Source organism: Passer domesticus, chromosome Z, assembly GCF_036417665.1.
Source record: "Passer domesticus isolate bPasDom1 chromosome Z, bPasDom1.hap1, whole genome shotgun sequence".
Classification (NCBI taxonomy): Eukaryota; Metazoa; Chordata; class Aves; order Passeriformes; family Passeridae; genus Passer; species Passer domesticus.
The window spans coordinates 35,734,206-35,759,545 of NC_087512.1; the positions used below are offsets into that span (position 1 = coordinate 35,734,206).

The window sequence follows — 25,340 nt, forward strand, 5'->3', positions numbered from 1 at the left end:
CTGTTCCCTAGGCTTTGCCAGTCACTTCTCGTACAATGCAAAAGAATGTATGCAGGGACTTTTATCCATTAATTCCTAAAATTTGTTCTACCGAATGTAATAATCAAAATGTAATTACTTGTTGATTAAAAAAAAATAAAATTAGCTACTATATTCCCCAAAACTGTAAATGCCATCTATAATGCAAACACTAATAAAAGCACTTCATTTTAATCTGATACATATTAGAGGCACAAAACATGCTGACACATTCACATACAGTACTCGAACATGGTCTTGAACATTATTCAGACCTCTCCCTCAGACTCGCCACCAACAAACAAGTATGCCCCAAAACTTTTTTCCTGTTCTGCTTCCAAAACCAATTATTATGCTTGGTCATTTGCTTAGGTTCCTGGAGAGCTACTCAACAGAAATTTGGAGCTTACAAAAATGTTTCATGGCAGGTTAACTAAAGCTTAGCATGGAAAGATACTGCAAGGACAGGCTAAATGCTGTGCTACTGTTAATGCTTATTCTGCAGAATCCTTAAAAAAATTAATCTTTTTGATTTCTTATAACATGCTTCTTAGTTATCATGGCGATGAGTACAATGATTTGCCAAGATTCTCATTGCTTCTGAAATCTAAATGTAGACAAGTTTTCATAATGCTCATTAAACATGCCCACATTAATTTCTTAAAAGGACATTTAGCAGTTTTGCATCATTAAAACTCAAAACCTATAAAATTCATTGAACATTATTAAAACACAGTAAGTAACTTAAAAGCAGTGACTGCTCTTTTCAACACCAGTTTTATTTCCAACGAGAAAGTTCTGTGCAGTAAATAAACCAAGGAAATGAATATAAATTATGAACTGCCAAAACAGAGAAGAAAATACTTCTGCTTGTTGAAGCCCACCCCCAGTTTGTACTCTGCTGGGCATACACTACAAATGAAAAGGAGAGCACAATGAAGATTTGGTAATACTGTTTTTAAACAGCAAAAAGTTTTGCATCAGGCCATTAAAATATCATTTCATAAAAAAAGTACAACCATTGGGAGGGAGAAGCTTTAACTTGTAAATATTAGATTCCAATCCATATTGTTGTCCACAATGCCCCTGGAATCAACGAACTGCAGAGCTTTTCCAGCTACCCAGCTGGTATGTCGACAGCTTCATTTAATATTCTTGTCTAGTGATACAGCAAAGACCTCTCATGTCTATTTTTAAATGCACATTTTTAATATTCAATATAATGTTACTCTTTAACAAACTCTTTACTCCCTGCTTCTTTTATGAAGCTTCCTGTGGTCTTTAAAGGGATTGTTAACCAAAGAATGGATCACACTCTTTCTGCATGAGCAAATTCAGAAACACTCCATTAAACCTTTCAGTATTTAATATAAAGAGTAATCTCTCACCTCTGAGGAGATAAGCCAGTTGCTGAGTGATTAACTCTGGTGCCTTTTGAAGAATCTCTTTTACGACTAAAGAGGAAGAACATGCTTGTAACTCCAGGCTCCTGTCACATTGCTCATCTGGATTGATGACTTTGACAACAGCTGATTCCAAACTTTTATCCTCACTATCAAGCAAATTTAGAAGTTACACATATATTTATATTTACAGCTATAGACAACTCAGTAAGAAAGTGCAACGTAATTTTTTTAATTCTGGACTACACCAGCATTGTTATAGTTACCTGAAACCTGCTATAAAGCCAAAGGATGTCACAGAGGTCCTAAATCCATGATTCTTAAATTAAGTGTTCAGAGCTCTTTAACTGCTTGATATATCACTAAGTACAACATTCCCCTCATCAAAATCTATTAAAAACTATTGAAAAAAAGTATTTCTATTTGTGCTGAAAATAGCCTTCTTTATATAGAGAAAATTTAGGATTTTCCCAACTGAATATTCTGAAAACTTATCAACAGATTTTTTATTTAGATACTTTCTGTTTACAACAGCAGCAACCAAGCCAAAATAATTTTAATAATAAAATCCTAATTGTAATTCTTCGGAAGCGAGAAACACAGGAAGTAACAGTAATAAACAAAAGACAGATCTTACAGATAATTTTTGCTCTGAGGAGGGAATGATGCTCTGAGGAGGGAGTTGACGGCACTTAACACACCAACAGCTACGAGATTCGCACATATTTTTTCTTCAGATTTTCACTACTTGTAGTCTAATCTACAAACTTCTCAGAGTACAATGGGGCTACAGGATGCTATTTGTCTTACATGAAGTTCTAAGGACAACTGGAAGTAAACAGCATCCTTCACTCTGGGGAAGACAGGCAGACCATTATAAAGGGGCTCTTCATAAAAGATTCACAATAGCCTTGTAAATGGTCCCTCTTAAGGATGGGTATTGGGACCCTGATCTTCCAGACATCAACTCTGAGCCTTGTGAAAGGCTGTAATTGGTAAGGACCACTATAATCCATCGGCCATCTTAACAGCACATATCCCAGTGTCTGGGCACCTGCAAATCTATAAGATTCTCAAAGGAAAGCTAACTAAGAAGCAGAAAAAAAACCTCTAATCTCTTATCTACTGGCCACAGGAAACCTCCAGACTATTTAACTACATTAAAATATCTAATCTGAGATGTGTGAAAACATAAGGTTTTTAAAAGTGGAAGTTCCATTAAAAGTGATGCAAAGATGACCGTGCACCCTGTTACACTCATTCAACATAAAGGGAGACAAAATACATTTTAGTTTCCTTTTTTTGGGTCTGTGTTAACATAGCAATATCAATATTAATACAGAAAAAATCTAATTTTTGAAACAGCTCAAACTCATATAATCCACCTTAGTGTACATAAAACAATACCTTGTCAGCATGTTGCTGTTTACAAGCGTTAAAGACAATTTCCCTTCAGCATTCAGCTGATGCAAATTGATTTCATCTCGGAAGATATGGCATGACTCTGGGATTTTCAGCTCGTCCAAAATAAATCTTGTTTCAGTAAAGTAGCTGAAGTCTTTTCTTGGTATATTCAACACAGGTAAGCAGAGAACATCAGGAGGACTGACCTGTAACATAGGTGTGTATTTGTGAGAATTGGACTTGTCTTTCATCAGGATGGCATTTTAACAGAGTAAGCAATTAGAAACAGCCTAGATTTTCTGTTTCAGGTTTCCTCCCCTTCACTTAGTTAAAAAAAAAAGAGGTATTTCACACTTGTCTTTCCTTCACCTGTCACTTTTTGCCTGCTACAGAGTACCTGGGAAACCAAGAGAAGAAAAGGATAAGGAATGAAGCACAGGACTGATTTTCTTATGTTATTCAATAAGCCATCTAATAACCACTCATTTATTTTTGTATGGAAAGAAATGTTGATTATTTTATTTTTAGAAACTCACTTTCGATAATAACAAAATCATGGTCCAAGAAAAATATTTTTACAATTAACTTAACAATAAGATGTCTGTAACAACCTGGAAAAAATGAATTAAGACCACTCAGTCCAGTTTTTCCATTACCTTGTCTAGAAAGTAGGCGTAGGCCAGGGTAGAAATCAGTGAATCCAAATCACAGGGTTTATTCCCAAGAACAACATGGACTTTTTCCAGGCGTTTGCTCCTGTTCTGTAACACAGTAGAAGACAATTATCATGAGTGGAAATGATGAGAAAAATCAAATGAGAAAAGTTCAAAGGACAAGTTAAATACTAGGCTTTGTACTCAGTTGTAGCATTTTTCACCGCTGGCTGAAGGAATGGACTTCCTGTCCACAGGCTTCAGAGCTCCCAAGAAAACCAAAAACTAAATTTCACAAGACACCATAGTTTAGAACCCAACGAGGTCTGAATCTGACAGAAGTCCCTTTCACAGCAAAGTAACAGATAAGCAGCAACTTCATGTACAAGTGGAAAAACTTATCAAAACATTTCGCATATCCATTTAGAAAAACAGTCCAAAAGAGTGCAGAAATATACAAAACAAAATACACAGCAAATAATATGTAGCAAGTTGTAATTTTAATTTTACCTTTTCACTTCACTTAGCTGCAATCAGTAAATAGACAAAGTAACCTTTGACCCTGAATCTTCAGAAGCTGAAGTACTATGAGTTTTGAATAGTTCTGACTTAATAAAATTAAGAGCCTTCCAAACAAGAGGAAAAGAGAAGACAAACCCACTGTATGAAAGCAAAGTATTGAAGGGAAGGATCTACCTTCTTCATAATTACACACACAAAATATAAGACTAAGTTTTTCTCTTGTGCACATCATTGTTGTCAAGCTAGCTGCATGGAAACATTACAGTTTATTTACTTTCAATGCTTCTTAATTGGTGAAACATATGTGACTGATGCTAAGACATATTTCAGAAACAAACACATGAAAGTAAACATTTTTGTTGTGGGCATGTACAAGCTGATGTACTGTCTGCTATTTTTAACTGGAATTTTGGGTGTCAAAATTTTAATCTCTCAAACGAAGCATATAATTATTACATTACCCTTAATAATTATAAATGTGCAATTTTTCTTAAGCTAACCTTTTTTCTTTATGTCTAGTCTTAGGTCTACGTGGACATAAGGAATAAACTTAGGTTCTCCTTCCCTTGATGGAACACAGCCATCAATATACATTTGGGTAATAAATCCAGGAGACAGTCTCCATTCCTTATATTCCCTCCATTCTCAGGAAAGACAGCTTACTGAAGAATACGATGACTGGAAGAGATACACTCATTTATGCTCTAAGTCTTCACTAGCAACAAACTGTCTTCATTAACTCTTTTCAATATAATTTTTGTTATATGTTCTTCTGCAGCATGCATTTCTGCTTGATTTGCCATGATAAAGAACGAAAATAAAGCTCAGGAGCTCATCCTATTTTTAGTACCCTCTCACTAAAGAATTTCTTCATAATACCTTATCTAAATCTGCCCTTTTTCTGTTTAAGGCCATTCACACTTGTCCTATCACTGTGCATCCTTGTCAGAAATCCCTCTCCGCTTTCCTGTATTCCCCTTTAGGTACTGGAATGCGGCTCTATGGTCTTACTGCAGTCATCTCCAGGCCAAACATTCCCATTTCTCTGAGCCTGTCTTCCTAGGAGAGCTGCTCCAGTGCTGTGATTGATTTAATGGATCTCCTGTGGACTCCAACAGGACTCCATGTCCTTCCTGTGCTGTGACCCCAGAGCTGGATACAGCCCTGCAGGTGGGCACTCAGCAGAGCAGAGCAGAGCAGAGGGACAGAATCCCCTCCCTCCCCGGCTGCCCACGCTGCTTCGGATGCAGACAGGACACTTCCTGGCTTCCTGGGATGTAGACACACACTGCCAGGTTATAATGAACTTTTTCTCCACTAACACCCACAAGTCCTTCTCCTGAGGGCTGCTCTCAGTCCCTCTCCACACAGTTTGTATTTGTGCTTGGCATTGCCCAGGCCCAGGTACAGCACCTTGCATCTGGCCTTGTGGTTCATGAGGTTCACCCCGGCCCAACTCTCAAGCCTGTCAAGGTCCCTCTGTTGTAGTGACACCAACTAGCAATACCTTTCTCCCCCCCTTTCCAGTTTTTCTCTTCACTGAGCTGAATTTGTTTCTCTTCTCCTTTCCCTCTTGCAGATCCAAGAGACATGATTTCACCAATATTTCATTTCCTCATGTGCAGCTAAATGGCTTTTTAGCATCTTACTATCATTTAGTAATAACAACCCTCCAACTGCTCTCCATTACACATTATCCATAAATGCAACCCTGAAGTATGCCATCCAAGCATACTGCTCATCTTACATGTCTGAGACTGCTTCCTCTTTCACCATCTCAGATACAACTAGTTTTCTTAGTCTACTGCATGCTAATCAGCCATCTTCAGGAAAAGCAGGCACATGGATGTAAGGCTTCCTCTCACAGGTCTTTCCAAGCAAAAACCTGGGCAGAGAATCCCACAATCCAGAAGACAAAGATGCATAAGCCCAATAAGGCTTAGCTACAATAGGACAAAAATTTGATTACTCCTGCAGTTATCACAGCTAAACCTGACGGGAAACATGAACTGTCAATATCTCTAAGAATTAAAAGAATGTGGAGGTTAATGATGAAGCTAGAACTCTTAAATCAAACTACACAGGAGATCAGTGATTTCTCTTCATGGCAACGAGTTTTTGTTTAGCTAGACGAAAGGTAAATTGTAAAATGGATAAACACTGGATGACTGGGATAAAATGAATTACAGAAATTATGTCATTTTCAGATGGCATCAGTCAGGATAACACAATTTAGATCAGACCTGCATAGATTAACCTTCACTTACTGTGCTCAGGAAAGAGATTTATAAACATTAGGCTACTTCTGTAAGAGATCTCATTCTCAGACATTTACTATGAAAAAGCTCTCATACCTGTTTTGTTTTGTTGTCTATTAATATATAAAAGCATTAGTATGACAACTGCATCTTTATGTAACTGCAGTAAAAATACCATTTACTGGTTCTCATCTGCATCAAACAGCTGATATATTCAAACATACTGAAATACTGCCAATCAGGTTTGCAAATATTTTGAGCAGGACATGTTAACTCCAGTGATTGATCAAACTACAATAATCCAGTCAAAAAATACACTGTCTCTACATTTTTTTTCTTCTGTTAATAGAGAAGCTGAAGTTATCTTGCAAGGTAATAAAACACTGAAGACTCATCCTAGTATAAACAAGAATGCCTACAAAATGCTCAATGTAGCATTTTGTAGCAAAAAAAAACCTTTTCCATTTCCTCCATATACATTCACCCCCCCACATACACACTGCATAAAGACACGTTCAGTAGCCACACACACAGCCTTGCTTTCTGAGTCATTATTTGCTTTTTGCCTCAAATTTCACTAGCTCTGTCCTTAAACTGTAATGAATTCACTGCATTTTACTGCATGGAATGGGACAGCACTTGTCAAGCACAGCAATTCTTTGAAGAAGAAACAATATGGCTTAACACGCAAATTAAAAACAAAGAAGCTGCAGAACCACACAGCAACCTACAGTGTCAGATACAACACTGAAAACTTTTCCAGCCTTGTTGCTGAAGCACCAACCAGGGGGTACAAGCTTCACAGACACAGCTTTCCTGGAAGTGCACAGGCAAAAATCCTAACTGTTTGGACAAAGGCCAAGATAGCAAAAAATCTGTCTTTCAATATTTAAAGTAATCAAATCACATGAAAGAGGATTTCTGTACCTGAAATTCTACCTTCAAACCAGACGTACAATTTATTGAGCAGTTGTTTTGGAGTACAACTTGCATTTACCTTATAGTAACAGGCAGCATTATGCTTCCAGCAGCCTGAGGGCTTTTAACATGATTATACATCTCTGTTGTCAAAGAAATGCTTTTAAGCCAAAGCAAAGTTAATTTAACATTTCATGCAAAGTTCCAGTTAGTTAAATACTTCATAAGTCTTTTCACAAGAAAGCTTTGGTCTGGAAAAAAATAGATGGTCTCTTATTCTAAAAAGAGATATAAGAGGGAATCCTTGTTTTCTCCTGTTTTTGAGGTCAGTCAAAAAAATTATTGCATTTCTCTGCCTCTGTAGTATCCGATTTATCACGCAGAGTATATGACACATAGTAATCTAAAGTACTAGCTGTTAAATACCTGGTTACATAAGCATTCTTCCCTAAGGAACACAAGTGTAGTCACAGAAATTTCAAGTGTGACATGTTTTAATCATTACCTATTGAATATTCATTGTACAGTCTTGCTTAACTTACAAATATGAAAAAAACCCTATTACAGCAAACAATACCACTAGCAGTACACAATATAAAACAAAAGGGGAATTTTCTAATCCCACACCATCTGCTTTTGTGCCAGAGACATAGCCTTATCACTAAGATAAACAAAGGTGGAAGGATCAAAAACTTAACACCATCCTCAGAAATGGCTGGATAGGCATAAAACTTTATCTGATATTTTGCTTTGAACGGGATACAGTAAGGCAAGACTATGATGAGACCACAGCAAAGACTAGGAGAACTTCTTCACACCTTAGGTGTTGTACACATAGCACTTGTACACATGATTTATCCAGTTGCACTTGCACTCTGATTATGAGTGCACTTCCCACAGCAGGTTGAACACAGCCTTATGACTACATCTGCTCTTCTGAAATTAGTATTTTAAAAGCTATATTTAATAATCAACCTCTTGATAAAAGGAGTTTTATTCATTTTTTATTTTAAAATGTTGCTTTCCAAATTCACAATGTTCCACAGAATTGCAATGTTCCATCAAAATTAATAATGGAAATGAGGCAGGGTAGCTATCCGACATGCCAGCCAGGCAAGGAAGTCTTATCTTTAGAGTGTTCCCAGAATTTCCACAGGACAGGAACTCTCTTTTCCACACATTTCTAATCAAGAACTGATATGGTCAACTATTACTGATGAGAATGCAGTTCAGTATTTCCGCATTACCAAGAGGCTCTGACTCAGAATTCTGCATGCAGACAAACTTAACACTATTCAAGAAAGAAGTCTGAGGAACCACAAATATTTATTCCTTTTCCACTTTCAGTCACTTTTACAGCCTGTAACTGTAGGGAAGTCTGCTCTGCTTTTTTTTGGAATACCTTCTCTCTAGCTTATTACATACATTCATTCACGTTGCAAAAAATCCAGAAATGAATGAACAATGATTTCTACATCAAGTTTTCACTTGAAAAAGAATAGGTGGAGGAATCAAATAATACATAAATTCTATTAAAATGTAAAAAAAGAAGAACTACAGAACTCAAACATCAATCAAAATATTGTTGGCTCCTTTTAAAATTAGATTTATTCCACCAATTGGTTTGGCATTGATTTTTCAGCATGTTTTATAAGCTTTACATGTTCACACTCTCCTGCTTCTACAAAATTTTGCCTTCAGGATCAACGTTTGAGGCACCACTTCTACTAGATCATGGAGTGTATGAATTTGGAATACCCAATAGCATGTGATTTTCAAACTGAATCATATATGGGGTACATATATATGCCCCCTTGCACACACATTTTGGGAGTGTGACTTTGACATCATATGTTTTGATCCCATCTTCACTGCTACATCAAGATAAAAAATGCTTTAAGTCAGACCGACATTAAATATGCTTTGTCTTAGAGAATTAGAGAAACCTAAGTTTTTATGATACAAGATAAACAAAATGATAAAGCAAAGTCTTATTTTAATGGCCTTAGGCTGAGTAACAATATCACATTACTCCTCCTGCAAAGACAAAACAGGATATGGTCTCCTATGGCTGCAAAAGGAAAATGTTCCCAGCACAATGATTATTTAAGCTTGACTTAGAAATACTCCAACAATCTGTCAATGGGATCCTCTATGATACAGATTACTAAAGTAAAAATCAAAGTCTCCTTTCATTTATGCTGCATTAATTAATTTGTTGTTTAAATTAACCTGTCTTACACAAGATTAGTGCTCTCACCTAATAACTGAGTATACAGCACACAGAAATTCAGCACACTGAAATTCAGCAAAAGAGCAAGTTATAGTTCTAGTGCAGGTCATCTTTAGTGTTTAAAGTCAGTCACAGCTAATCTTTGAATTTCCACCTCAAGCTACATAATTCCTCTTCCCACTTGCCACTTAACATGCAGAAGTGAGACTAGGATGCCTAATCTAGTTTACAGGACTTGATTGTATTTGTCTTCCTTAGGAATTGTTTGGCTTACTATAGTACCAAACTGTTCTTTGAGATATTAGGCACAAATGGCTTAAAAGTAAGGAGTACATTTACGTGAGGAACAGAGTGCCCCTCGGGTAAGTTTATCAGCCCTGTGGTGCATCAGGAGAGGACAGGCAGCAATAAACCCCTACATCATACAGTGCAGATGCTAAAATGATACAGAGCAAAGAGAAAGCGTATTCAAGAAAAAAAGCTGGGTTTGTTTTGATGAAGGCAGGGGAATGCAATACAAACAATGCAATTAATTTACCTGTCTCTCACAGACTTAATATCTGACCTTGGAATGTCTAAGTTTTGCTGCGTCTTTAAAATGCGAGAAGCAACTCTGCAACTGAGAATGAATTTACCAAGAGTCAGGCAGCACTTTAACACTGCATTTTACAGAAGGCTTTGGAGTTAAGCTTCATCTTTCTAAAGTCAGTGTAACCCTTAGGTGATGGAGACAAGCTGAACATGAAACCACAGCCTGAAGTAAGCCAACAACTCAGTAGAAGTATCATTAGTGTACAAGAAAATCATAGCTGGAAGAGAAGATCAGACCAAAGTCACTTCCTCTTTTGCCTTTTTTGTTCAACAGGTTATCATACCGTAATTCTAAAATGTCTTTGGTTTTTTAGTCATTCTCTAGTGAGGATGATGCTGAAAAGATGTCAGTTTTTGTTTTGGCTTTTGTTTTGTTTCAGTTTTTAGCTTCAGCATTATTTCAGTTGCTCTTTCTTATTCCACCTATTCCTCTGTAGCAGCCAGTACTGCCCTGCTCTATACATCATTCTACAAAAACTCCTTTATTATCATTGTCAGCTTCTTTCTCCATAAGGAAATTCTATGACTGTAATATGTTTTACTCCTGTTGTCCTTCTGAAAGATAAATATTTGGTTGATTTGATGTAAAAGCTGAGTACAGAATAAAAAAGTGCTTGTTAGTAAAATGACAGTGCACTCAGAATAAAACCTGACTTTAAAAAAACATGTATTTTTTAATTTGCAATGTTATGAGAATAGAAACATATGCTTCATTATGAGAATGCACTTTTTATTCATACAGTAATTAGTTATGTCTACACTGTTTAGATCTCTGAATTGTCCTCACCATAACACTAATATCAGAGCCACAGATATATCACAAATGAGAAACAGAAAATGCATAATTATATTCCTGTATTACTTTTAACATGCATATTATTTCAGTGGAGGGCTAGTCACTAATAAAATTATGTTGCTTTAATGCCTAATGCTCCTTTTTACACAATGACACAAAAGCAATAGAAGTTTTTCAGTAGTTTATTTAGTAATTTCATCTGGGTTCACACTACAGAAAGAAACTGTATGCTACCTCTTGAACACATATGCAAAGGATGCAATACATACAACATCAGAAATATCCACATATGGAGTGGACCTCTTTCTCTGATCATTTGGGCTGTGTCCAAGTGCCCAGTCTGCTCACGAAATCCAAAGAGGCCATTAATACAGTGACCATGGAACACTTCTTGGAGCTGTCTGAAACTACCTTGATCAATTTGCCTTAGCAAAGAACCCAGTTTGGATGCTCTCTACCATGACACACCTCCCCTTCAGCATAACCAAAGAGGAATAATCTGTGTCTATACTATTAACTAAGGCCCTTGCATGCACTGAGATGACTGGGGTCTTATCAGTCACTCATGGTCGCTTCCTTTTGCACTGGCCATCTTTTTCCAGAGCAGAATAATGCAAAAATGTGCTACTGATGTCTTCAAAGCCAGATATAAGAGATTAAGGAGCTGATCCTCCATTTCATTTCATCAGCCTGTATCACTGCATTTCTTCAGAAGTCAGTAAGCCTAGGCATAACAGGTATTTTGCCTCCGCAGTTCCTACAGTCACTTCTCTTTTGATGGCATGTAGACTCCACAGAGCTTTCAGACTTGCTCTCAGGTGACAAAGTATGTTTCAGTATAAACATTACCCAAAACCTTTTCTGAATCAGACTTCCCCATCAATCCCTGAAGCATTAAGAAGACATTTAAACATATTTCCTTGATACCACTTGGCTCACTGCAGATTTCTGCTGTCTTTTAAGCACACTACTGACTGCATTAAATAACCTCATAATCACATTTAAAGGCTTAGTGATATAGTGCCACCAATACACTAAAATATATGATAAATGCAGTCAGCATTTTCCATACCATATGCTTGTAAATGTTATTCTGCAGGGAACCAATTAAAACTATAGAAAATTTGGAACACAGACATATGGAACAAAACAAAGCAACTTATCTTGTCACCATGGTGCTTGCTCAGTACATCGATTAGGGAATGGTGATATTATAGGACAAACAAATGTCACTTTAATTAAAGTATGCTGAAAGGCAATATTCAATAGCAATCTAAAACATTAGTTTTTGCTGCACTGATGTTAGTTTTCCTTCTAATTAGATAAAGCAGGTAAAATACACTCCTGAAAAAAAACAAAACCACAAATATTCCTCTTTGAAGTAATGCAACACTAGTCCTCATTCCATTTAAAAACTTCCTCTTTTAATATTCAATGAGAAAAAGGTAAAAAACTGAAACTGAATGTTTGGGTTTCAGGAAAAACATTTAAAATACTCCTGAGGATATATGATTTTTCAGGGAAAAAGTAAGTTTAAGCAGGGACTTAAAAGTTTTTCTATGAAAATTTTGTACATCAGGGAAAACAGTGAAACTAATCCTTGTAATTATATATCACAATTGACAATGTAAATATAATAAAAGTACTGGAAGAAATAGCAATCACTTTAAAGCAAGAAGTTATTGGGAGGTAGAATCATGATTACTTCATTCTGAAGGCAAGTTGGGAAAGATAGGAGGAGATATGCTCAAACTTGCATTTCCCACTCCTTCTTCCACTTCAGAGTTCAGCACTGCAGTAGATAAAGTCCCACAAGGCACCACAGTGCTCATAAGAAAGATTACAAAAAAATTAAAAACTTGAGGTCACACATTCTGGGTAAGACTCCTGTCTTACTACTCTTGTATTGTGCCACCTTGGCAATGACATACATATGACGATACTGCAAACAGTATTTATGATGAAGATTATTACTTTCCCTCTGAAACACACCTCCATTTCACAGTACTTTGTCTTACATAGAATATATGTGTAACTGAGCCGTGTTTTTAATTTAATGCACTAGAACAAGCGGTAGAGAGGGGGAAAAAAGGAATTAAGTTAATTCTGCAGTCATCAAGTAATGTTCCAACATAGACAAGATCTGTCAAGAGCCAAAATACAATAAACACATCTTCCTTATATAGAATTATAGGCAGATTGTCACTAACTACAAAAAATCCCCACCTTGAATGGAAAGAAAACTGCAGTAATGATAAACAGGATATTGATTGCAAAAGCTCTTATCTATCACAGTAGTTCAATTTCATCTCCTAAGAAATATGGTATAGAGAGCTGAACCATGGAATCAGAGAGCATATAGAATTAGAAATTATCTTTATGGTAAGCATATCAACTCCTGCTTGAAAAGTATGGAAAATCTTAGAAAAAAATATTAAAAGTGTAATTACAAAGTAAACTAAAGCACTGTTTGGACTATAAAACTATAATACTTTATTTAAGGGTATCACATTATTTCAGTTAATAAAAATTGATAATGAACAGAAGAACTAAAAACACTACTAGAAGGATTTTTTAATTTAAGTTTTGGCTCAGTTTCATTAATTTGCATTAAGGTTTTCACAATGTATTAATTAAAATTTTATTAAGCAGAAGGGAACAGGGGATATAAATTGACAAATTCACATATGACGAGACATTAATGACTGATTAAGACATCGTTCTCAATGATTTTTGCTGAATCCTCTTACTTAACACCAAAATGGGTAATTCATCATCCCTGGCAAATCTGCTGCCCTAGCTAATTCAAAAGACCAAGAAATATTTTAAAAAATATATGGTTACAACAAACAAAGTAAATTACATTAATATCCCAACTTTCACCTTTCAATATCTTCCAGTTTTGCACTGAAGACACTATCATGTATTTTTCATCTATGAAAATCACTGATATCTGTGCCCTCCCCCACAGAGGGACTTGCTAAATTTTCTTCAATAGTCAAGGTCTTGGTTTTCAATCAAAGAGGACACTGTCAGGAAAAGAAATCTCCATGGATTTCTATGCCAACTGTAGTTAAGAACAAATGATCCAAAGGTAAGGAGAAGTATGTAAGCTAGCAAAGAACAACCTTCTTCTCTGGCTTGGCTTACTTCCAATAAACCACAGAGCTCAAACTTGCTTAAACTCTGATTCCAAATGTAAAAAAATCCAAGGTATAACATCCTTCCTAGGTCTTAAGTCTGGGACTGGGGAGAAAAAAACCTTCATCCAACTAACAAACAAACAAAAACCCAAAACAAGCAAAAAAACCACACAAAATACCCAAACAAGCATACCAAACCCTAAAAAACCGAACCCAAAGGAACAAAAACATACCCGGGAACAAGAACCAAAACAAAGAACCAAAAAACCCACAAACAAAAACAAAACCCCTATGTCCATAAAAGGGATATATACAAGCCAAAATACCTATGCACACAACTACTCACAGCATCCACGCCCAGATTTTCCTACTGGTAAACTCTGAGGACACTGGTAGGGCACCTAAAATTGTAACCTCACCTCAGCAACTAGCAACACAACTTACTCTAACTCACAGACATGTATTCTGTGCTGATAAGAGAATTCCTGTATTTCCAGTCATAAGAATGCTACAACGTGTGAACTAAAATTTCTCTGTATACTCAATGTGTTCAAGATGTTAAAGGGATTCACTGCCCTTGGAGATACTGACAAGCATCCAGAAAAATACTTGTCATTACAGAGCAGTAACATCAGAAACTGGTGATGATTTCACGGCTTTGCAGTGTAAGGTCACTCTCTGCTCCCTGTCTGGTATTTTTTAGCTTATTATTTCCACTTAGTTACTTGCATACATGTCAGCATATCAGAGGACAATTACCCAGTATTTTGTGTAAGTATTTTTCACTGAAAGAATAAATTGAATAACTACATGTAGCTTCCTTTCCCTTAAATGGGAAGCACATACTGGTCTTGTACTGCTGTTGACAGGGTATCTGTTCACCATTAATGGAATTAGGAAAGTCTGTTAAAAATAAACAAAGCGTAATTCTTTCCTTTCTTTCACAAGTTAAGTAGAACAATAATTTTTCTTAGCATCAGCCAAACAGAATATGGTACAATGGCAATATAATTACATTCAGTTGTATTCAAACATTTAATCCCCAGCTGTAGAAAGAGTTCATATATGTAAACACCAACATATACATTGCTATTTCTGAATAAAAAAAGCATGTCATATCATAAAAAAACATACTGACTGAAAAGAGATTTGAGACACTCTACTACAAGATTACAAGATATTAGTAAGCTGTTTAAATTTATAGAAACCCACAGAGGGTTGGTGATTTGAGTCATCTATTATACACAGCAGTATATGAGAAGCAAATATTGAGGATGAGGTCTACTTATAAAAATCGACTGCTATGCTTGTCTGAAGAGATCCACACTCACTGAAACCAAATGAATTTTACATTCCTGTGATTTAAAGGCCAGCCTTACAAATACATTGTAATATTGTCCATTAATTTGGGGAACTAGGATGTTAACAATTATGGCAATTAGTATCACAATTAGTACCAAAATAAAACGTTTAAATTTTATTTATTTTTTTACTTCAAACCAGCCTGTATGATATACAAATATCAACATATTTTAATAAAAGCATGACTTAAATAACCTGTTTTGCCATGAAAGGTATGCTATGAAGCATTTGTTAAGCAAAAAAAATCTGCAATTGTTACTCTGCTGACAATTAGTCTGTGAAGTCAATGTGATACAAAGCAATACTTAACAATAAGATGAAACTCCAAATGCTCTTTAAAAATGTAAAACACTAGGAAAGTTCATAACATAGTTAAATGAAACCTACACCTAACTGCTCCTCAAAAGGGAATTTCTTTACAGCATAAAATGCTGGATTTTAATGCTTTAGCATAGAAACAATATTCAGAGAATGCAGTACAAAATATTTAAATTACAAGAATTTTTAATAAATATATAACACCTCAGAAAAAAACTGCCATCAGTTTTGGATATGTTGGAATACTTGGCAAACAGGACACTGATGACAGATACCACCTCTGTCTAAGTGATTCCTTCATCAGTCTGATGAAGAGAATGATCAGTACCCAAAAATTAAACCAGCAGAGTCTCCATATAAACATTGTGAAATGCAAGAAGGAAAAGGGGAGAAAGGAAAATGGGAAAAAGTATTAGGTGCTGCATGACAGACCAACCCTGTCCAAAACAGAAATAACCTTGTGGCTCAGCATGGCCTTCTTCAGAAACAACAGAAAAAACTTTTCTTCCCACAGATCATTCAGCAGGAGAAGCTATGAGCACCAAAGATGAGAGAAAGGGGAAGACTCATCTCTCTGTGACTGGAAACACCCTGTTTTCAACTGACATTTGATTCCCTTGACTTACATTGTTCTCTGCCTCCCAGTAAAACTATCTAATTTATGCAGGTGTTTGTGTAAGAGCTAACAAGGAAAAAGACCTAGCTATTAAAGCTCAGTGAGTCTGATCTACTTTAAACTTTATGTACATTGATTTATATTAATTCCATTCCCTCAGAAATATTTGCAATTATGTAAAGTTGGAACACTCTCTAACAATAGTTACCAAAAAATGCAGACAAATACTGGAAGTGTAGTGAAAATAAGTTTCCATTATTCAAGTTAAGTTTGCAAGTTTATTTAGACTTTTGACAGAATCAGAAACTAAATAAGACACTTCTGCATTCAATAAATTTTACCATTTTACTTTCATTTTTGTGTTTTTCAGGGTTTTGATTTATTAGTTGCTATGGAGTATTTGTTTTGCAGGGGGGAAAGGTGTACAGGGATATTTTTGCTGGAGTTTTTTGTTTTGATTGGAGGTTTCTTTCGTTGATTGTTTTTTGTTTGGGAGGGTTGTTTGTGTGTATATTCAGTCCCCAGCCCAAACCCTGTCTTACTCAGCAATCATGTCAAATAAGGTTTTATGATTTCCAGCCATGTATTCTTAACTTAAATGTGTCACACCACATTCTTGTTCAAAACAATAATCAGTGTTAATGAACAGGAGAGAATGAGGCTTGCAAGTATCCAAGCATTTCTGTGTCTCCAAGTGACAGAGAGTGTACATGTGACCTACACAAAAGTGGTAATTTTTAAATAGTGTGGACTAAGTGAAAACTGCTAAGGCTGAGATGCCAGGTTGGACATCTACAGTCAGTGTTTGCAGCCACTTTCCGTCTTCCTCAGTCTTACCTTCCTTGACTATCATATATAGTCTCTTCCTAAAGAATCTATGTAGTCACTTTGGAAACATTAAAATTCAAACCCATGCTTTAAAGTGAGCACCACATTCTCACAATGCGATAGATCTGTAACAGAGATTTTCATGCATCTGAGAGAGATGCTTGCACCTTACAATGCCTGGAATTCAATCATGCTCTGTGTTTTTAAATTGGACAGAACATATCAGATTACCAATCCAGCTGTAGCTTCTGATATTTTCCTATGACTCAAACAATTATATGAAATACAGATGTACAACCACTCCCGCTTTATGGAAGCAGAGAGCAGATTCTGCTCCTACAGACTGCTGTTAATTCAGTATCAGTAATTACTATCTGGTTAGAAGAAAAACAGCTAAATTCTAATCACCACTTAACAGGGCAACTAACTAGGTTGCTTTTGCCACAACATCATCAAGCAGCACTGATTTGGGGTCTAAAAATTTGAAATATGCAAAGACTTAAATAAATTCTAACTAGTTTAAAAGGTAAGTAATGAAGCATTCAGTTAACAATGGAGGACACATGCAAACAAGCAGAGCTAGAACTACATCATTTCACATCTTGTTTAGCATCTTTGTTTATTTTTCAGTGCAGCAAAATGCAGAAGTAGGTAGCATGATCTGTTTTTTTGGCAATAGACAGCTTGTTGTAAGGTAGAACTTAAAGTGGCAGTTCATAAACAATTACATCCCAAAAGGTTAATTTATCCTAAAACAAAAGATGACAAAACGCATCTGTAGCTCATTCACTGGCACAGAAGGAAAAGACAAACTACACTATCAACACTGATGAAGAAGCACAAAGTACTTACATGGCAGTGTTCTGAACTGTTGAAATTTACTAAGAGTATATAGTAATTTCACACGCACTGTACACTACTCTTAACAGCAACATGGCAGCATCACAGCTCTGCCTGTTGAGTACTGTAGTGCTTGGAAAGCACAATGAGGAGAAAGAAAAGCATAGGGCAAAGGAAAATCAAAATAAAAATATATGTAAGTATCTCATTACTTCAGCCTCTTTGGAAACTACAAAGTTGAGGAGAAAAGGACATAAGAAGGTTAAGTTCACCTGCTTATTAAAAGAGAGCATTTTTATATTTAGTGTTCTGTTTTTCCATACCAAGGCCACTCTCTTCAGTTTTACCCAGTATAAATGTAAGCAAGATCCCAGCATTTTTAGTCAAGCAGAGCTCAGTCTTCACACCTACCTAAATTTAAACAAAAATATTTCTTTAGATCAGTTCATTTTCTTTATCAACTGTAACTTTTGTTTTACTTAGAATATGTAAACAGATTATATTTTCAGGCCATGAGATTATAACTGGTTTAATGATCATACAGGGTAGGGGTGGGCACTTGATGGCTACTTTGGTATTTCCAATGAAGGCTCAACACCTTGACATTGAGACACGCTCATACCATACCACAACTATTGTACACACTTTGCAAAACAGATCAAGCAAAATACCTCTGACCCAGCCTCAGAAACTCCTCTTCTGCACAAAAGGTGACAGTTAAAAACTGTGCAATGATCTTTAAGATGTTAACAAATAGCTAACATTAGATTATTTCATTCATTTTCATATGTGATTTAAAGAGGATATAAGCAAGCATCTCTGGATATCAAGGACTAGAATTCCAGTCTACAACATTCCATTATCCCTGGAATGAAGGCTTTTGTGCATAGTTACACCACTTCAATCAATGAAACCTTTTTATTCTTGCCCTAGGACTGTCAGTGCTGAAGTTCTAGTGTGTATCAAATTTTCAAAGAAGTGAAGGCATCCTTACAGTAGCATGGAACTGCCTTTATGCAAGTTAATGCAGTTTGCCTTTTAGAATATGCAAAAAGCAATGAATCATACAAAAACATCCCATACCTCTTCCTTTCATACCAAAAAAAAATTATATAAAAAAGTAGCCAAGTTTGGAAATTTTAAAGCTGTTTGCAGTGACTACACAGTTTATCTGTCATCACCTCTAGAGTCCCCCCCATCTTGTCACAAAGACAAATGCACAGATTTCCTTTAGGGTGGCAGAGAAGTAGTATATAATCCCTTTACCACAGACAATGAATGCCCTAGTGATACCATTTGGTCTCCAAACCCCTCAAAGACTGAGTAATTAATTCTGAATTTTAAAAAAGTTTGTAGTTCAGGTAAACTTGAATTACAATATTTTTGCTAGTCAAAAAATGACCACCCATCTTATTTCAACTACATCAAGAGAAAGAACAGTCAAGTCCATCTTTGCAAAAACAGAAAATTTTGTTCATTTTCTGAGCTACAATTATTTAAATTGCATGGGTTATTGCCATTTTTATGTTAGTAATTTTTTTTTTTAAACTTAAAAAACCAAAGAAGCACAGAACCAAATCCAAAACCAGAAAGAGACTGGAAGTGAAATGGGGTGTTAAAAAGTATCTGGTCTTTTAACTTTAAATGGCTATTTACTTAATTAAACATGTAAAAGAGAGGAACTCTGCAGACTAACTTTTCTAAGATGTCATATAGTCCTAAACACCCTCTTACAGACACAATACTCCATATATCACAAAAAGCCATTTGTTCTTCTGAGTAATGTGACTGCTAAGGATAAAGTCTCAAACAGATTTATCTGTAAGAAAACTAAGTAAACATAAATGAAACTAATGTGGACTGCATACAGGCATTGTCAAATCTAAGAGCTTACTTTTCCAGCAGGTTAAACCATCACAGTGTACTCCATATGACTCTGCTGTAACACAGCCAGGCCTGCAAATTACTTTGACTGAATGCTGAAACCTTTCCTAAGTCAAAGAAAGGCTGCTTAGTCAACTGTTTATTTGCCAACTGTCTATATTTAGGACTGTCCCTGCAAGTGTTCAAAAGTTTACCATTTATCACTGCTTCAGAAAAAGACAAATATATTCCAAGCAGAATTCCAGAGGAATTCTGTTTCTCATCAAAGGGAAGTTTTCCTCTTTCTACCCATCCCACTGACTCCAGATCAACATACAAGGTTAATCAAGCAGAATATGCCTGTCTCTGCAGCCCTCCAGATTCTAAGTCTCCATATATACTCAGGATTTATAAAAGCATCATAGTAGCTGAAAAAACAATTCAGAGTTCTCTTCTTCCCTACCAACTCCTCTTTGATTAGGCTTTTGTAATCACTACTGTACAAGAACAAGGAAGTATTTATTGAGAATGGTAATTTTTAGGCTGTGTAGCACAATAAGATTAACTATTAAGGAAAAGGTCACTACAGCATGATGGGGTCTCACAGGCAAGGGCTGGCTTAGCAGCTAACTTGGTTAGACAGCTTAAGAGGCTTCATACAGCACCACTTCCACACACAAGTCTAAATCAAAAACCAAAACCGTGCCAATTACAAACAGACATGAACACAATTATTGCAATCAAAATACGGCAAAATCAAAATTTCCTAATACAAAACAGGTAAATCATTAAGTAGCACAAAACAAGTACACTGCAAAATCCAACTGTGCTCTAGATAGAATTTGTTTTAAGGAGGCTTAAGATTAATAAATTACAGCTAGAAGGAAATGTACAGAAGCAGGTTATGACTGTGCAAGATGGAACTGGGCCAGTGCATTAGGTCTATTACGCCTATTACACATTATTCAGTTACTGTCAAATTATTCAGTAAACAAGGAAGGAGAACTATCTGACGTCCTCCAGATGTCATCATTTTCTGAAATCTTCCGAGTTTTTTCACTGTCTATCCTCTGTCCTTACTGTGTCACCATCTATTTGGATCTTGTCAGAACAAGATCATACCTGTTGTTAAGGACCTGTCTAACTGTTTTTTGGAACAGACGTCCTTCTCTGAAGAAAAAGAACATAACAGGAATGTTATGAAGTCATTTAAATCCCAAGTCTGATCTCCCTCAGGACTCCAGGCTGGCAAATAGGACTTCCATGCTGCTCCAGTCCTGCCCTTTCCAAACTAAAATCCTACACCTACTCACACCTTCCCAGTATAAACACAATCATACAGTCTACCCGAGCATGGTTAAAGCTGAGGTTTTACTCCCTCTCCTTTTACTATGCCTCTCTCTCAGAGGAGCATAAATCACAGATATATAAGGAACTCATGAAAGTATCCTACCTGTAACTCCAGTCTGTAATCCTGGCATCACATTCAGTTTAGACACTACTTAGATACTGCAAAGTCCTGCAGGCCTGTTTAGTTCATTAGGGCTAGGCCTAATTCCTGCCTACCCTCAGAGCTAACACTCTGGCTATCATGACCTGATGGTTTAATCACATAAACATTATTTGGTTTCAGCAAAAGTAACATACCAGCTTCCACAGCCATGCTGTGGGAAGCCGTCCCCTCCTAGCCCAACTCTGACTCTGGCTATATAGACCTCCCTCTTCCCACCCTCCTTGCTCCAATATATTCAAGAAAATGCCTCAACAACATCTTGAAACCTTTTCAAATCCTTCCCTGCTTCATCTATCATTTCCTATTCAATAATGAAACATTAAGTTTTATCTTCAGACAGTCTATAGCAGAGGAACAGAAAGAGCAGTCAGATATCATTTTTCTGTGATGCTGTCCTTATGCTTAAAGACATGTTTCCAAACCTCAGCAACTTTCTGGTTTTTTCTAATTCTTATGCAAAACTGTCATTTGCTAAAATGCTAACTAATAGGTTAGGAAACATAAAACCAACTACTACCACCATAGTACTACTTTGGATTTATCCACTCAATCTATGTCCAACAGACTCCTAAGATAGGAACAGAAATGATTTTGAAATTAAGTATTTGCATGCAAACTAGCACAGCACAATCATGGCCACACTTTAATAGTTGTGTGATACCCTAGTAAATACCCTACAACACTGAAATGCCTTTGGAATTTATTTGTGTGTAGAACAAAATATAAAGTATATCAGCTACATACACAATGATTCAACACCCCAAAAGTTAACCAAGACAGAATTTGACCTAATCATCACCAATATGGTGTGCTTCACTTATCACTGCACCAGAGACTGAAGAAAAGAAAGGTATGTAGGTAATTGTTTAAAAATGCTATTTCTGTCATCCCAAACCATGAAAATCCATGAGGAAAAAGCATTTTTAATTTTCAATTTCTGCCACATGTTTGTAGTCTGTCTGACTTTATTGGAACTGTAAAAGGCTATTAAATTACCCAATATATTTTCCTTACAATTACATGTGGCTTTTTAAAGCAGTTTAACATATGTTCATCCAATTCAGGTTTTATTTTGGTTTGCATATATGCAGAGGCCTTCTCTCACTCCTCTGGGAAACCCTCTTCCTTGCTAATAGACCTAATTTGCTGGAAATAGTCTCTTTATTAAGCTTCTATTGACTGTTTTGTAATTACATATTTATACCTATGTTTCTGAATTAAAGATTCCTTCCTTTCTTTGTATTGCTTCTAGCAATTCATAGATCCAGACTGCTCTCATGTCTCAGTGCAGCAGGAATTTAATCAAGTTTTATGTTGAGTTCTTTTTTTTTCTTGGACATCAATTCTTTAAATATTTTTCTTATGATTCCCTGAATTCTTTTCCAGTTAAGAAATATTTTTGATTATGTGATACCCATAAAAGAAGGGAGTATTCCGTTTAAAACTGTAGCATGATAACAAAAACCAACCCTTCAATATTACTGTATCTGCTCATAACTTTGCTTTGTTTAAAAATTTACCTAAGAATTATGCTGGTGCAATGTTTATTCTTTTTTTACTTATTATTAATAAACCCCGACTCCATAGCTGCTGCTGCATGATTTCTTCTGACAGATTTAAGTAATAAAATGTTAATCAGCTGTAATACTCTGATTCTGCAACCATTTTAGGTGTATGTACAACTTCTATATCTGAGCTTTCCAACTGGAGTCAATATCATTACTCATACTCTTTAATTCTTACACAGCATAAGTGCCTTGCTAAGTGGAGTCAAGTCCCTTGTGTGCTGCTGGATGAATGCAAAGAAGACACATGAGAGGGTAAGACTTGACTCCTTGTCTAAATGTTTAAAAGCTTTTTTACTCCTCAGCTTGGAGATGTCCAGCAGTTTCTGGGAAAGTAACTTCTGCTTCACTTCTGTAGCATCTCTCACTTCCTGTAAAGCCAAAACAATTCCAACTAAATCAAATACTATTTTCTAAGTAACCACTGCCTGTATAAACCATTACAGTAACCATTGATAAAAAAACCAAAAACCTCCAGATAGGAAAATAAGAGGCACTATGAATAAGCATGTAAGTGACTCAGCTTGTTTTTAAACTGCGGTCACATAAATCTACTGAAGTCATGCCATCATCACTAACTGTTCTTTGAACTTCTGTGCCTCAGAAACAAGCACAACATTCATTTTTCATATCTATCAAAGCAGTGCCTTAAAAGCCTTTTTAACTATTCTCAAGGGCATCTCCCTGGTCAAGGGTCTGGCCCTCGGTTATATTTTCCTCAGACTGGAAAATGTCCAGTCACACAGTCCAGTATTTATTTGGGCTCACCTGTCTGGGCTCATAATACCCCATTTGACCAGTGTGTATCCTGCCAGGTGTAACACTGGTCTAGCACTCTGGTCTCGTTTCTTGTATCAGCAAGGGATTAAAAGAACGGCAATTTTTAGAGGGTTTGGGGTTTTTTTTCCAAATACCGTTAACTGCTGAAGATGACATAGCATTTAGAAAGATTATTTCCCCAGCTAATTTGCTATTCTCTGCAGGAGGAGGACCATCTTTCAATTACTAGTTTGAAGCACTTTGCTGCAGTATGTGGTTATCTCAGTATCATCAGCACATTAAGCCTTTCTGGGGCTCACTCTGTTCTCTGACTTCCCTGAAGCCAGCATACAAAGCATTAGGTTCTCCATTAGGCACAGACCTAAAGCCAGGGGAAAAGCACTCTCTGGCAGTCCTTGTTTCAGTATCTCTCAGAGGCAATTCTGTAAATTTGTTTTTAAAACTCTTAGAGCTTCTTTCTTGACATATTCCCTTGATTTAGCTTCTCACAGTCATTCCACTTCACTGTAACAGTCTGAAGCACGTAAGATTACTTGAAAAATACCTGATTTAAGTACCTTCCTCAGTACACAGCATTCCATGTCAGATAATTACTGAGGAAGTACTTTCTGAATGTTTAGTTCTCTATTTGATTGACTTTAACATCTTGATAACTGCTCTGATAATCAGTATGAAGCTACACCACTGAAACCTTAAACTTTTGATTTGTTTTCTTGAATAAAGTATACAAAATTTTATACTGACTGATCAGTAACTCTTCTTCACCTGGGTGGTTTGCCTGTACCTGGAAAAGTCTAATCCCAAGAGATTAATAACATAATACAGTAGGGAAAAGACAATGTTTGTAAAGCATGACATTTTTTGTACAAAATTGTTTAAAGTTAAGTAAAGTTCTTAAATAACTCAATAAGCATGCACAGAAGGACAGCAAGTATTATATTTGGATCTTCCAAAACATTACTGAAAAATTTCCTACAGGCCAATAAAGGAACAAAATCACCCAAGAAAAAGGGGTGTCTTCCCTGCATGACATACCACACAATTAAAAGTTCAGGAAGAAAAGGAAAGGGAACAAATGATCCGTTTTTCAGTGAAGAATAATCATGAAGGATTCTCCAAAAGAATATGTGCTGAGATATGTGCTGTTTCTCATATACATAAATAATAAATAATATTACTTCTAGTAGGAAAGGCAGGGAAATAATGAGGTGGGGAAAACTGCAGAAAATACCAGATTATTTAGGAGAGTCAAATCCATAACTGGCTACAAGAACTGCAGAAAGGACTCATGGCAGTGAGGGACTAGGAAATAAATCAGTAAATGGAACTGAAGGCCAAGAAGTGTAAACTAGGGAAAATGTGAGAAAACAACCAGTCTTCACTTTTAACTGTACTGCGGCGCTGTGCACTGTCAGATGAGCTTTAAAAAAGGTATTACTAAGCAGCAAAAACATCATGAATTCACATTACACGATACTCTGAAAGCATCAGAAAAATGCCTTCTAACAAGAGTCAGCAGGATAGCAAGAACCCTTAAGAAAATAGAACAAGAAAAAAAAAAAAAAAGAGAAGACAATTGTACTACTGTCAGTCTTTTATGCTGTTATGACTTAAACCTGACAGGCGTTCTGGGCTCCCCAGCTTTCAAACAGTTAAATAAAATCTTCAGAGAAAGGGCACAAGGATGAGCAGAGTGATAGACTTATGCTCACGTAT

General features: G+C 36.2%; 1 protein-coding gene across 5 annotated transcripts in view; it reads right to left on the minus strand.

The window, feature by feature from the left end:
• Positions 1-25,340, minus strand: part of PRUNE2 (prune homolog 2 with BCH domain) — a 129,864-nt gene that overhangs the window by 101,169 nt on the left and 3,355 nt on the right. For all 5 annotated transcript variants that reach the window (XM_064402634.1, XM_064402632.1, XM_064402633.1 and 2 more), the window contains exons 2-4: positions 3,482-3,586; positions 2,829-3,031; positions 1,407-1,570 (exon numbers count right to left, since the gene is read on the minus strand). In XM_064402634.1, coding sequence (XP_064258704.1) covers positions 1,407-1,570; positions 2,829-3,031; positions 3,482-3,586 — 472 coding nt within the window. The remainder of the gene's footprint in view (positions 1-1,406; positions 1,571-2,828; positions 3,032-3,481; positions 3,587-25,340) is intronic.